This window comes from Aulostomus chinensis, chromosome 11 (genome assembly GCF_037954235.1).
Source record: "Aulostomus chinensis isolate RoL2024-O1b breed Wild chromosome 11, RoL_Achi_v1.0, whole genome shotgun sequence".
Taxonomy (NCBI): domain Eukaryota; kingdom Metazoa; phylum Chordata; class Actinopteri; order Syngnathiformes; family Aulostomidae; genus Aulostomus; species Aulostomus chinensis.
This window is the reverse complement of record NC_141330.1, coordinates 25,809,733-25,824,576: the sequence shown is the minus strand read 5'-3', so window position 1 is coordinate 25,824,576 and position 14,844 is coordinate 25,809,733. Positions and strand designations below refer to the sequence as shown.

The window sequence follows — 14,844 nt, the reverse complement described above, 5'->3', positions numbered from 1 at the left end:
CCAACATAAATCTGAGAACTTTTGAAATGTTTGTTAAGATCAAGTATTTCAGGGGAAAGAAAGAAATATGAGGTTCCAAGGTTTGCTTTTTGACTTTTAGGGTTAGAAAAGAAACACATGATGGACAATATAATTTCACAGGCTGTTTTTCCAATTGTAGATGCTTTCAGTTTCAGACTGGATTCACACACTTGCCTAGAATGACTGTAAGTACAGGCACTATTCAAATTTAGAGCCCAAATGTCAACTGGTGCATGTGGAAAGTCACTCAGAGGTCAGTTTCTCTTTGTTGAATGGGATGGCCTGCATTGAGGTGTTGCTGAGAAGTCATAAAAATATTGGTTACACTGAATGATAGTGTGGGTGGTATTGGTGAATTCTTATCTTAGGCTATAAAACATCAGAGTAAACAGGGAACAAAGTCCATGGCTGCGAATGGCAAACTGCAATAGGAGCTGAAAACAAACTCATTCATCACCATGGATGATGAAGAGAGCTGTTACTGTTCCATGGAGGGTTGGTGGCAAATTCATGCCGAGACACGGTTGGTATTAGACATGATGCTGCAACGTCATAGATCATCTCAGTGTGTGTGTGTGTCACAGGCTAGTTGGAAGCTGCTTATTTATAGTGCCAACACTCCCACTGGAGGCCTCCCCACGTTGCCTTAAACTCTCCCTGAGCTGCAAACAATCACAAACTCTGAATCAGGATAAATCCTAAATATTTTTATTCATCGATTGATTTTGGCAACAGTTTGATGAAAATCAACTTGGTGTGTCTGCCTATTCACATTATCCAGCGGAAGACTTCATTAGAGCTCAGTCATACAGTCGTTAGAGCTAATCATTTGCATAGATACATTAGGAGACAAAGGTCTAAACAGAAGCATTTTCTTACACCCGGTATTAATTAATATTTCAGTATTAAAAGTGTAAATATTGAAAACATATGAGGCCCTGGATCAGCCATAGAGCGTGCATATATATATATAAATATATATATCTATATAAATATATATATCTATATAAATATCTATATCTATATAAATATATATATATATATATATATATATATATATATATATATAGATATAGATATAGATATAGATATAGATATTTATATTTATATATGCACGCTCACCAGAAAAGAGAGAAATCTTTCTATGGCTGATCCAGGGCCTCATATGTTTTCAATATTTACTACAATATTTTATTATTTATTTATATATATCTATATCTATATCTATATATATAGATATAGATATATATATGCACACACACACACTCCTGATCAAAATCTTAAGACCAGTTCAAAAACTGCATGAAATTGCATTTTGCACTGTTGGATCTTAGGAAGGTTCTAAGTAGAGCTTCAAAATGCAAAAAGAAGAAGTGAGTGTTTTATTTGTCACCAAGGGATCGAGCCCAAGGCAAAATTGCACTACACAACTCAAAGCCTGATACAACTATCACAAGCGGTCACAATTTTTACAGATTGAAAGTAATAATGGTACACTTCAGAAATTTAACAACAGCACATATACATTTGTTGTGTATGTACGCTAAACTTGAGCAGTCCGTTGACCCAATGGAGGCAAGTGAGAGTGAGGCGTCGCAGCAGGGCCGTGCCACCAAGCCCGGGCGGGGCAGGCTGCAGCCAACAGGCGCTGCCACCCCAGGGGAGGTGGAGAGGGCAGAGGCGGGGGGGTCAGGAACACACGGGGGAGGGGGGGATAGTACGTGCCATTTACGTCACCAAGGCAGAAGGAGTTCTCCTGGAGGTTAAACAGTGGGCAGATGACCTTCAGTAGCCGATAAGGAAGCTGTCTTTGGGTTTGGGCAGAGGAGCACACATTCCAATCCGTCTTCTCTTTCAGTCCAATCCAAATTGTAAGTTAAAATTTTCTGGTCTTCAACATCACTCTCCTCTTCGCAAAGCGGCCAACTGCTCCGAGATGGTTTCCATCCTGCATTTCAGTTCAAGAGTCTGGGAACAAGAGACCAAAAGTTGTGAGCAGGCGATTTATTGAAAACAACGATTTAACTGAAACAGGCGGCTGATCAGCTGATCAAAGGTCTAAGACCACAGCCGTAAAAAGACAAAATTGCGTGTCATTTCCTGTCTTCACACTGTAAAGATCTCCTGATGGCAAAGGCAAAAAGGCTCACTGTCTTTGAACGTTGTGGGATTGTTGAGCTGCAGAAACAAGGCCTCTCACAACGTGCCATCGCTCCTGAGGTCGGACGCAGTAAGACACTCATTTTGCATTTCTTAAAAGATCCTGAGGGTTATGGAACCAAAAAATCAAGTGGTAGACGCAAAAAAAAAATCTCACTAGCGCTGAGCCGGGGGATCCGAATATCTGTCCGTCAAGACACAGGACGATCCTCGTCCCAAATGAACTGGTGGTGGTACTACCGCTGCCCAATAACCATCAGACGGCATCTGAGAGGGAGGGGCTTCATAAACAAAAAACCTCTTCAAAGGCCACGTCTCCTTCAATGCCACAAAATTGCCTGTTTGGACATTGCAAGGGAGTGCCAAACATGGGACATTCAAAGGTGGGAGAAAGTTTTATTCTCTGACGAGAAAAAAATTTAACCTTGATGGTCCTGATGGCTTCCAACATTACTGGCATGACAAGGAGATGCCACCTGAGGTGTTTTCTATGCGGCCCAGTGGAGGGCGCCATCATGGTCTGGGGTGCTTTTTCCTTCAGTCGAACAACGGAGCACCATGTTGTGCAGGAGCGTCAAACAGCAGCAGGCCATGTGGAGGTGCTGCAGCGGGCGTCCCTCATGACCGAGGGCCCTCGTCTGTGAGGTCATGACTGGGTCTCCAGCAGGACAACGCTACAATCCACAACGCCCGTCTGACCAAGAGCTTTTTCCAGGAGAATAACATCACTCTTCTGGACCATCCTGCGTGTTCCCCTGATCTAAATCCAGTTGAGAACATTTGGGGATGGATGGCAAGGGAAGTTTACAAAAATGGACATCAGTTCCAGACAGTGGACGCCCCTCGTGAAGCCGTCTTCACCAGTTGGAGCAATGTTCCCACTCGCCTCTTTGAAACAATTGCATCAAGCAGGCCAAAAGGAATTTTTGAAGTCTTCAACAGTAATGCTGGAGCTGCTCATCACTGAGTCAGTTTCTGACTCTTCTCTTCTGTTTTAGGAGGTTTTCGGGTTCTTTTGAGCTGTGGTCTTAGACCTTTGATCAGCTGATCAGCCGCCTGTTTCAGTTAAATCGTTGTTTTCAATAAATCGCCTGCTCACAACTTTTGGTCTCTTGTTCCCATTTCTTCTTTTTTGCATTTTGAAGCTCTACTTAGAACCTTCCTAAGATCCAACAGTGCAAAATGTAAATTCTTGAAATTTCTTGCAAAACTGGTCTTACGATTTTGATCAGGAGCGTGTATATAATTATATAATGAAACAATTTATATCCTGCCAAAAAATATACAGGATACACATTGTTTCATTAGTTTACTTTGTGACCATGAGGTGCAGCTTGTTCCCTCAATTTATTTATTTCCTATTCTTGAACAGTCAGGGCTTGTGACTATAAATCAATTAAATTGAGGGAACAAGATATATCCCGTGGCCTCAAAAGAACTAACTTGTGGGAACAGGTTATATCTTACGGCTATAAATTAATTAAATTGAGGTATCAGGCTACATCTAATGGCCTCAAAGTATTTTTTTTTCCCTATGAAAATAAATATTTTCTCTCTAATGCCACTACAGGCCTCCATACTCACGACTCCAAAAATCAAATTCAAGTAATCTTGCAGACGCTTTGAATGCTTTTTTTTCTCGATATTAAGCAAAGCTGATGCATGTTGAGCCCTTTGATCTAAGCGGTCTTTGGGGAGGTTAATCACAGGCTCAGTAAAAAACAAAACAGAATTATCAAAATTGTACACACACTTTACAACAGACTTAATTCCTCCAGATGCACAGATGTGTTGGCTGGTATCCCTCTTGTCGCTGGCGCGTTAGCGAAGAAGGTGGCATTCATCAGAGTGGCGAGTCTTTATCTGCTGATGTAGAAGAAGGTTGCAGGGTCGGGTTTTATTCACAGACTCTTTGACGAGACTCTGATTATCTCTGGATCAGTGATGGTGTTCATTTTTCACCCAGTCCTGCCACCCACCCGGATAATGCTGAACACTGGAATGAGGAGAGAGGAAGATGCTGAATGAGACGAGGACATTTGTTTTACACCCAGGTCACGAAATGCCTGGTTGCAAGACAAAAACTCTAATTTCGGAATTTGGATAAACCTTCCAGGTTGCAAACATTATTTTGAGTTGATCTGTATTAAAATAATATTGGTCAGTGCATCGAGTTAACACTGTTTGCTAGTCAAATTTAAAATTTCTGAATTAACTCAAACGAGACAAAATTTCAGTTGAATCACAGTAACTCTGCAAAACTGTTTCTCCAAAGCAGTTCTGCGTTTTCTCCCCTGCTTGTGTACTGTGGCTGGAAAAACTCAGACACCTCAGACTGAGTATGAGAGAACCTGTAAACTGAACAAGCACAATAAAAAGGACGTTTTCACGGTAAATATCATGTCATTTAGAAATAACTTAAACTACAGACATGGATTTGGGCGTATTCTCAGTTGTACCAAGTTGCCCTGGTATATGGAGATTCGGCTAAAATAGAAAACGGTTGTGTATTTGTTTTTTAGTTTTGTGAAATACATAAAATTCCAAAGTTTCTCTTTGGGAGAGTAGCGTTTTACACATCATGTGACTCACGAGCCCTGCATGACTCAGTGGCGTTTCGCCCCTACAGGTCAACAATCTCAGGTCTGGCAGCGGAAACGACAGGCAAAAATCAACAATTCACACGAAGGCCGAGAGTCCTGCCACACGGGCCTGCAATGACTGAATAAAATGAATGCACATTTCTTTACGGTTCTAACTGTCCTATGATGAAATATAAAAGTTGTGAGATTCCACAGAACCATTCAGCTTCTCAGACCACACCGACGAGGCTCAACCTAAACTCAGGGGGCTGTCTTACTCTTTATATCCCAGTGAGGCTGCGGTCTCCAGGGCCGTCTTGCTCCTGATCCCTGCCAGGCACGTGAACACAATGTTGTCGGTCTGCTGGGGCATTTCACCACCATACTTTTCTTCAAACTCCTCCGCACCCAGCTGGAGGGCTGTGTTCAACTGTCCCACTGCAAAGGTGGAGAACCCACACACAAAGTCAAGACCAACACCGCCTACACATGCACTGTCTAACTAACTACACCTGAATCCCCAGTTTCTGGGTACTGTGTCGGAGTGTGGAGGCCACCTATGGGATGCTAACAATTTGCTAAGTTGTCAGTAGCTGTCAGATGGCCTGTTGTCGTCACAGTCTACGACTAAAAAGTGGACCTGCACATGGATGACACTCGTGTTTTAGTTGTTTTAGGTGGAGAGAGGACCACTCACGGGGGACGTTAATGGACCCGGGAATGAAGCCATACTCCCGGAGCTCCCAGGGCTCTCGGACATCAACAACCACAGACTTCCGAGCGGCCAGGAGCTGCTTCAGCTGCTCATAACTCACATCGGTGCTCGGTGGCACTGAGGTGAACCTGCGCAGCGACAATTCTGCAGCACAAACAGTGAACAACCGAGGTTTTACTGAACAGAGAAGTTAGAAAATGACCGATAAGTGTCATGACTTATGAGCTGACTAGCGAAATGTGGAGCACAAAACCAGCGGCTAAGACTTAAGTGTTACGTGTGGTATAAAACTCACTTATACAAGCGGAATGTATGTTGGCAAGGCTGGGCACAGAGCTTCGTCCTCCCGGGGTAGAAGCCCCAGGCAGGACGGTAGTGTTCCATAACAGCCGTGGGACGAACCCTGCAAGCCTCAGACACCTTCTGAGATCCATAAGAAATTAGCGACACCCTGACTTGTTCCCAATATGACCCCTCCTACACATGAACCTGTGTACTCGAAGCTCACCCAGCTAAGTAGAAGCGTGCGCCTGCGCAGAAGTACGGATCACGCGAAGGACAAAATTGGTATCCCATAATTCACTACGGTCGAAATAGTCGATTAGCTACAAATAAATACAAAACAAAAAACGGAGTGCACCCGTATTCTCAGCTTTATGGTAAATTAATCAACGCCACAGAGCCACAGTTTTATTCCAAGTTATGCATGATACCATATATATGGAATATTCTATATTAATATTACTTTATAAATTACAGCCCTTGTAAATGAAATAAATGTATTAAAATAACATTTCATATCGCGCGCGCGCACACACACACACACACACACACACGCTACAACGAGAAAGAGAACATACAGTAAGTGTCCTAAAAGTAAAGCAATTGTTGCTATTTCGTACTATTCAGTTACCGTAAATGTAAGAACACCAGTGCATTTCAGTTTTTACCACACAACCTGGAGTTGTGGCCAGTGTGCAGTAAATTTATTTTATACAAACGTAAAAGGATTGACACAATATTTAAAAGCTATAACAATTATCAACATAACAAGGCAATGTTTATCGTTGCTTTTTAAATTCATACAGTTGAGATGGAAACATCCAAGTGATGGCGGTTTTGCGGAAAAGCATCCAGCGTCTAGTCAACAACAAGTCACTGACTCGCCCCCCCGGACAAGTTGACCTTATCACTCCTGATGAGTAGGCTGGCACCTTGTATTGCAGTCTTTACCATTAGTGTGAATTGGTTAATATTGTGAAGTGCTTTGAGTGCCATGAAACATGCCAGAAAGTATACCTTCGTGGTTAATTATACTTTTAATAAAATGCCGTCCCTCAATTTTTATGGTCGCTCGTAAATATTGTTCCCTTATAAATTACAATCAAGAACATGCCTAAATACCTGACACATCCGACATGCGACAATTTCCCAATTAAACCTGAACGCAAAATTTGGACAACGTGAGCTGCCATACTGCGTCACACGTTGACTACAGTGTTGCTAGTACAGGCTAACAAAACCCTGACAAAAAATAAGAAAGTCGAGGCAAAAAATAATAGTTTTGACTTATAGGTTCTGATATTTTTACGCATTATGATTTGAAACGCTTTTTTACCTCCACGTGTCATGGCAGGAAACTGTTGATATTGTAATTATTCTGAGAAGCTAATGTAGCTAGCGTGTTTTGCTAGCAAGGAAGAGGTGGCTCCTCACTGTTGGCTCAGGTTAGCTAACACAGTCAACATAGGAACTTAAATAACGAGGTAAGTTCATCCTGCTTATTATGCCTTATATTGCGTAAAAAGGGTCAGATGGTTTTGATAAGAGACCGGCAGACATTTCCTTGTAGTGTTGTTCTAAATTGGACACTTTGGACTAATTGAGGCCTTTTAAACATGCTAACGCAATGCGTTTTCAGACAAATTCTGTGTTGCCCGAGTCGATTGAAATGAATTGAAATGAGTTTGACTAAGAAAGGGACTCGTGTCGTTTTGCCTCTGAACCTCAAACCAAAATGCTTAACATACCCCACTGACGGAGTGTAACTTTTAATAACTGCGAAAATGAATTTAAAGGGCTACTCTGGGCTTGTCGCACTTTTGTAGTGGTACGGCGTGAAAAACGTTGTCTTTGGGGATTTAAATTGCATTTCAAATATTTAAGGGCCGGCACTGGTTGTAAAAGATCCGGATAAATGATCTTGACTGGTCAAGTCAGTCCACCTAAACGTTCATCTGCTTGTGGTCAGGTTGAAAACAAAACTATCAGTTGCAATAAGGATTAAGTGAAGACAATTCTACAGCATCAGTGAAGATAAGCGGATGTAGGTCATGGTTATGGTTGTACTATTGGACTAGAATGAATGGATCAATAAAGATGACCTTTAGAACTGTAACTTGATGCATGGAAGAACGCTATAAATAATGATAGTAAATAAAAAAAAGTGAAGAATTCCTGTTCTTGGCATCTGATGCAAACTTCTAATTTCTTTCATTTTATTTCATTTTGTGCTGCCAAATGAATGTGCCAACATTACAAAGCCTGTCACTCCAAAAGAGCACTGTGACAACAATTCCACCTGTTCAATTAAAATTGTATTTGTATGAAACTATTCCATATTGAGCAGTTCAAACTTCAATACATGATGCACAATAATAAAGTGAAAAATGATTCATGCTGACAAATAAAAGCAAAAACCTAAGTAGATGTGCGTAGAAACTATGTGAACAAAGCAGGCGTCTCCATTTCTCAGTCTATCTGAATTTAAAATCATATATATATCTATATATATATATCTATATATATATATATATATCTATATAGAGATATATATCTATAGAGATATATATAGATATAGATATATATCTATATATCTATATATATATATATATATATCATATAAATCATATATATCATATATATCATATATATGTGATTTATATGATATATATATACTTAAATCATTTTCATACTCTTTAAAACTTTCAGTTACACATCCATCTGCATTCATTATTTTTCAATGTAAATCACTTTTTTCTTTGTCACCCATCTATGTTAGAGGACTTAGGGCATATAGGCTCGATGTTTTTGTCTAATTATCAAATGAGATTTTGAAACCAGAAAAAACTATTCTACTGTATTATATCTTTAACAAATGGGTATACATATAGGTGGTTTACCTAAATCTTTTAATACCCCTGTCTGTCCTCCATCTTGACCCCCAGAGCTCCAGATGCGGCTTAAGGACCCCTTCTCCTTGACAGCCGCCAACATGACTAAGCGGACAAATAAACCAAGAAAACCTCGAGATGAGGAATCATCTGATGAAGTCAGTGGTACGTCACAGAAGCAGCACAGAGCACCAGAGTTTTGCTGTTTTTAGCATTTGAAATACATTGGTGTCAGCTATAAAAAAAGACCATGGGCGTTCCACTTACCAGAAGTGATAAGTTGTACAAGTGCAGGCCTTAAACTTTAAGTTTCTGACAAGTATTAAGTTACTGCTGTGAGAATCACGAGTCATTCCACAATCTAATTATCTACTTCTGTTTTCACATTTAAATCATTTAACAGATGTGTAAAGTTTTGTTATTCTCAAATTTCATTAATGGTTGCAGTCTGCTATCCTCAAAGTAAAACAATAAGCAACTTTGTTAACCTAAAATTACAGTATAGCCTTATAGATTGCAAAGACTCTGGAATGAAAACAGAGGTGTGAAACAAAAATTAAGCCTGCAGCTATGAATACCGGAGAGAACCCATGCAGGCACAGGGAGAACATGCAGACTCCACACAGAAAGACCCCGTGCTGGAGCCGGGTCTCAAACCCGGAACCTTCTTGCTGTGAGGTGACAGTGCTGACCACTGCACCACCGTGCTGCCTTAACAGCACTGCCGTTGTTGTTATTATTAAATCATGTGACTTGAGTTCCTCACCTCCAATATTACTTGGGTTCTGTAAAATTCTGTTAGGTTATCTGACGAGATGAGGGCCCCGCACACTGAACCGTAACTTTGTTAATGACGTCTTTTCATCAGGATTGACTTGCCACCACGTGAGTAAGGCAGTGGACCTTAGCTCGGTGAAGAAGTCTGTGTTGTCCAACGTGTGGTTGGTGTGCTCAGAGTGCCTGAAGGAAAGGACCATGATCGATGGAGAGCCAGCATCATCCCATGACATCTTGGTCTGTCTCAAGTGTGGTTTCCAGGTAAGATTTGTTTCAGGCCCACACTGTCGACCTCAGCAATGTAGAATATTAACAATAGATTTGTCCAATTTTTAGTAGAAATCATTGGATCGATGTCATGGTCAATAAGCTAAAGTAACAGTAGTGTCAGTTCTACTCTGTTAATTTGAATAATCATCACAGGTGGTGGGGATAGTCATGTCATATAATTGTGTTGTATCCAGCAACCATATTACAATGAAACGTTGACCAATTAATTGTTTTGAAAAGTGTTTTCTGCAGTAGAATTATGCCAAATACATTTTCTAATGTAAATGTTCAACTCAGAAAAACTCAATTTTTTTTGCTACTCTTTGCTAGCTAGCTGTGTGTGTGTGTGTGTGTGTGCGTGTGCGTGCGATCTCATCACAAGACAGGCTCTTGATTTATCTGCGCTTTTGGATGAAAATGTATATTTAAATCTTTTCTTTATGTAACAACACTGGTCTTTTAAAACATCAGGACATATATTTAACCCTGATTATTCTTAAATTTGTATATGATATAAAACAAATATAGCCTGTCAGTTAATATGTATGTTTATTTGAAAGGGCTTCAGCCAACCTTGGCGACATGCTTGATGTGCGTTGATGGTCCACCGAGGTTTTAATCAACTAGTTTTTCTGTATGCCTTGTTTTTCAGGGCTGTAACCAGTCAGGGATTCAACACGCTGCTAAGCACCACCAAGCTTTCCATCCAGAGTCTCACTGCATCACCATAAGCCTGAACACATGGAAAGCCTGGTGAGAAACCTACCAGCGGCACTCATTGTTGTCTGGTATGAAAAAGCCAAGTCTTCACGCACTGCAGGTGCAGCTCAGTCGCAGTGACGATGAGGATGCTGTTAGGGTGAAGACGGAACAATAGGCGGGTGTTTCTGTGCAACACAAACCTACACTGTGTGTGTATTTAAGCCTGTTTGACCTTGGCTACAATCGTTTTCAGAGCAGCTTCATTTTACTGCAGAACACTATTTTCCGCTGGGTGAATAAATAAGTTTTAACCGATAACCTGTTATTAAATGGTCTCTCCCTCAATTATCATATTTGCTTGTGTTTATAAATTGTTTCCACTTAAGCCAAGTACTTCTGGTCTCAAATAATGGTTCCTTTAAATATTAGTTTCTTAAGGGCTGTTAAATTTGACAGTAACAAAATCTTTGTGTGTGTCTATCACCCTCTTTCATTGTAACAGGTGTTTTGAATGCAATGAGGAGCTCTCCACTCACTGTAACAAAAAGGCCTTGGCTCAGACCCTGGATTTTCTACAAAAACACTCTGTCAAGGCAACATCAGGTAAGATGGTTTTCTCTGAGGCCTGGCCACCTGGACAAGTACACCGTTACCGCCATCTCAGCAAGGCCGAATTGATTTGTTGAAGTTTTACGCACACTTTCTTTAAATTTAGAAACCCTTTATTAAAGTATGAAAATTTTAGCCTTGAACACAGACATTTTTTTTTAAGAATAGTCAAGATGTTAGAGGTATGAATGAAGTGGATAGTGGAGGACTAACACAGCAACTGTCACTATACATTTGGGGTCTAACAGTTAGGAAGCACAGACAGAATTGGTGATACGAAAGCCCCTGGTCTCAAGCTGCAGTCCTTTGTTGTCTACCAAACCAATGCAGCGTTGTTACTCTGAAACTTTGGCCGAGGGACGGATGTAGTTTGGTCAGCCCCCCCACTAAGCATCCACAAACTGATGAAGTAGAGCAGTGATTCTCAAGCTGGGGTGCGCGTACAGCCGAGGAATAGCAGACATATCTCTTACCCTAAAAGTAATCCAGCGCCACTCTCAAACAGATGAGCACAATGATAATCCTCACTTGTCCATACCTAGGGACATGTGCAGCACAGCTAAATGCAGTGGTGAGAGATTGTGCTTGTTGTGACCTAATAATGTTGATTGCCAGGCCATGTCATTCTCTGTACATGGCAATTCTTTGTAATTCAATTAATTGTAATTTCATATGGATTCGGCCACCCGGCAAGGAGATAGGGGGACTGGAAGGACAGGGATTTCTTCATTCTGTAGTAAGAAGGGAGGATTGTTTTATGCTCTATTGGTTTTATCCAATCCAATTTTTATCTTTATGAAAAGAATTCTGAACTACTTTTATTCCCACCCTCTGTTTTGAACCTCTACTTTGTGCTGGCCTTTGACAACTCTCTTATCCGACTGGAGCTGAATAGGGTGGCAGGCATCGCCACATTTAGTCTCACTGGCTCCCCCCTGCTTAGCCCCCTGCTTAGTGCCCTGCCTGGTTGCAAGTGGCCATAGGCCAGCCGTCCAAGCCCAGTCAGGCTAATCTCGTATCAGTCTCTCAGCCGTGGCTGAAGAGTTGTGGGAATGATGCCGTAGCAGTCCCCCACTCTCACCCGGCACATCGCATGACTGCACACATTAGAGGAATTAGGCGCTTGAGCGATGCTTCCCGGCTGGGTTCCCTGAAGAACAAGAGCAGCTGTGTGGAGTTCAGCCTCCACTCCTTTGTCTTTCCATCACTATCTGTTTCTGTCCCTTGCCTTCTCTGTTGAGCTGCTGTATGTCTCACCACCTCTGGGCCTGTGTGCTGCACTAGTGGGAGCCAGGGTCCTGAACAAGTCAGAGTGACTGGATCCCAGCAGCTGGAGCGCACTAACTCTCAGCGGGCACACAATGAAGATGGTTAGAATGTTCAGCTTAAGCAAATACCCTTTTCATTTTAACTGTATTATGGAGTACATTTTCTGTCCTCTTCAAAGTTATTTAACTTTTTAGTAGAACGATTGGTACAATGTATTATTTGCAGAGGGTGCAGGCTCGTCCTTGAATTATAAAAAAAAAAAGAATGTGAAAGAAATTCATTTGCAAGTACATTATATGCCTGAGACATTGGCAGATTCTGTGAGTGAAGGGCCTCTAAGACAGACTATCTGTGGTATTTTGAGTCACGCTGACATGAACAAACAGGTCCACACGAGTACGTAAAATGAAGCGCGCAGAAAGTTCTTGGAATTTAGACACAATGTTGGTGACCACAGTACACTTTTCCACCACTCTGTAGTCTCCTGTAGCTGAAGTAAGCTTGGCCAAAGATTGATAAGCAACTAATATGTTTATTGTATGTTGCAGTATGTGCATGATAGTCCTTTAGTTGACTTGGACAAGCAGAAACTGTAGGTGCAAAACTGTCTGCTGAGGTGGACACTTGCTACCCACAGCTTTGACTCTATAAATTACCTGTCACCTTTCCTGCCTGCCAATTGTCCCACACCGGTTTGCCAAAAGGGTATAGAGGTGGGCTGCCATTGTTGCAGCAAAAGGCTGTTGTAGTCTGTTGAGGAGCTTGTAAAATTGCATTTCAGTGTGAAGGTCAGGTTTTCTGAAGAAGGTGCTGTTGTGCTCTGTTTCTCCTATAGACCCCAAACACAAAAGAGCCCCAGCAAGGATTTTTTTTTTTCAGGTTCTACAATAATTTTGTACAACAACAGCCCATGGAAGACAGAAAGTCGATTAACTGTGCTCTCTCACCATCAAGGCCTTCAGCTCAAGTACCAGAGTCCCAGTAAAAAGAGAATTGACCTCACAGAGCCAGACTCTGCCTGATAATACAACTCGGCAGTCTTTGTGAAGCAAATTAAAATCTGCTGTTCTTGAATAGACATCAAAATTTGTGTCATTACAATCAATCACTTTGCTCTTGATTCATGGTAAAGTTTATCATCAATTAGTTGTTTATTTAGTATAGTCTTATTATACTTTTCAATTAGGCTCCGATAAAGAATATCACATAAAATTACCATCAAGTATGCTGTGCATTAGGTGAATTGAACCTTACTCACATGATATGTATAATACTCATGCTGCAAGAAACTCAGACAGCTGGAGATCATTGAAGCATGCGTTAGCTCGTGTGGGCAGTATTGAAAAGGATGTATCTGCTAACTATAGTACCAAAAAAAGGCACATTTTCATTAAGGTACTTGACAATGTGCAATCTCCAAACATTCACACCTGTACTACTACATTTTCTAAATAAATACTGTGAATCTGTTCAGGATTCAAGTGTTTTCTCGACGGGTGATGCTGGTCCACATTGTATTTTTCATCACAGTAGAAGAATGACGGATGTTATTTTATCTTAGTTTTGAGGTTTTCATTTTCACACTTCAGTGTGTTGAAAGGAGTTTGGACATGTAGGTGTATGTATTTACTGATATGTTCATTTTCCGTGTGGAACCTGACTGTTTTGACTTGCGACCGCTTTTAGAACACGCACCCAGCTCCATTCAGGGCTGGCTCGCAGCCAAAGATCTTGTTGCTGTTAGAATGATTTGCTGCCAATTAGTGTGGTGGTGGTGTTTAGGAATTCAAAGAGCTTGTTTGGTATCCAGAGCCTGATTACATGATGCCATCCAAAGCTACTGTGTCTAAACACATTTAAAAACGATTACAGGGAGAAGAATGAATTTGAAGTCAAGTTAGCCTGGGCAGTTAGTTTCTGCTTACTGGGTGTGGGGAGCACAAATTTAACCCAAGCTGACATCTCTGGTCCGGTTGGCTCCTCACTCATTGTTCCATGAATTGATATCACAATTAAGAGACCGATTCTTTATGATTATGTATTCACCTGGTGTCTTGCCTCTGGTTGTTGATTTAAGAAGCCATACTTAACTGTCGGTTCTGCTTAGCCGAGTCAGTAGCTAGTAAGATGCTTGTCCCCTGGTGGTGCTTTCATGGAGGTAATCAAGGGTGATCCTGCCTTTATTCCCACCACCGCACATGAAAGTAGGCCAGATAGTGGGTAGTTAAAGCTCTCTTTGTGTGTGTGTGTGTGTGTGTGTGTGTGTGTGTGTGTGTGTGTGTGTGTGTGTGTATGTCTGTCTTCAAGTAACATGGCACTGGGTTCTCCTGGCCTCAGATGGCAAGGAAACAAGCTTTTCATGCCCTGCAGTCACAACAAATTAGTGAATTAATAAGACATTTGGTGTTGCCTGGCCTTCCTCTTGACTGCTTGCTCTGCATGAAGGGAGCTGGCCTTGGCCCTCCACACTGCTGCACTGTAAGTGAACATGTGAGCATGAAGCCCACTGGCCAAACAATCTGACAGTTGACATTCCAACTGCATCACATTAGGAAGCACATGAAAT

General features: G+C 41.4%; 2 protein-coding genes across 4 annotated transcripts in view; one reads left to right on the top strand and one right to left on the bottom strand.

Moving 5' to 3' along the window:
• Positions 1-1,202: 1,202 nt before the first annotated feature.
• tstd3 (thiosulfate sulfurtransferase like domain containing 3) lies at positions 1,203-5,987 on the bottom strand. 2 transcript variants are annotated; one of them, XR_015118440.1, is made up of 5 exons: positions 5,774-5,987; positions 5,461-5,622; positions 5,042-5,201; positions 3,933-4,177; positions 1,207-1,989 (listed from the first exon to the last, which is right to left on the bottom strand). XR_015118440.1 is itself a non-coding variant. In XM_086217411.1 (4 exons), the coding sequence occupies exons 1-4, from the start codon at positions 5,910-5,912 to the stop codon at positions 4,120-4,122; spliced, it is 519 nt and encodes a 172-aa protein (XP_086073537.1). In that variant the 5' UTR covers positions 5,913-5,987; the 3' UTR covers positions 1,203-4,119. The 2 variants fall into 2 exon arrangements, 1 of the variants encoding a protein (XP_086073537.1); XM_086217411.1 differs by having other exon boundaries at positions 1,203-4,177.
• Positions 5,988-6,921: 934 nt separating this feature from the next.
• usp45 (ubiquitin specific peptidase 45) overlaps positions 6,922-14,844 on the top strand; it is a 32,632-nt gene continuing 24,709 nt past the window's right edge. The window contains exons 1-5 of one of the 2 annotated variants that reach the window (XM_086219207.1): positions 6,922-7,244; positions 8,706-8,816; positions 9,520-9,689; positions 10,351-10,451; positions 10,903-11,003. In XM_086219207.1, the coding sequence (XP_086075333.1) occupies positions 8,714-8,816; positions 9,520-9,689; positions 10,351-10,451; positions 10,903-11,003 (475 nt within the window). In that variant the 5' untranslated portion in view covers positions 6,922-7,244; positions 8,706-8,713. The remainder of the gene's footprint in view (positions 7,245-8,705; positions 8,817-9,519; positions 9,690-10,350; positions 10,452-10,902; positions 11,004-14,844) is intronic. The other variant, XM_086219206.1, reaches the window with a different exon arrangement.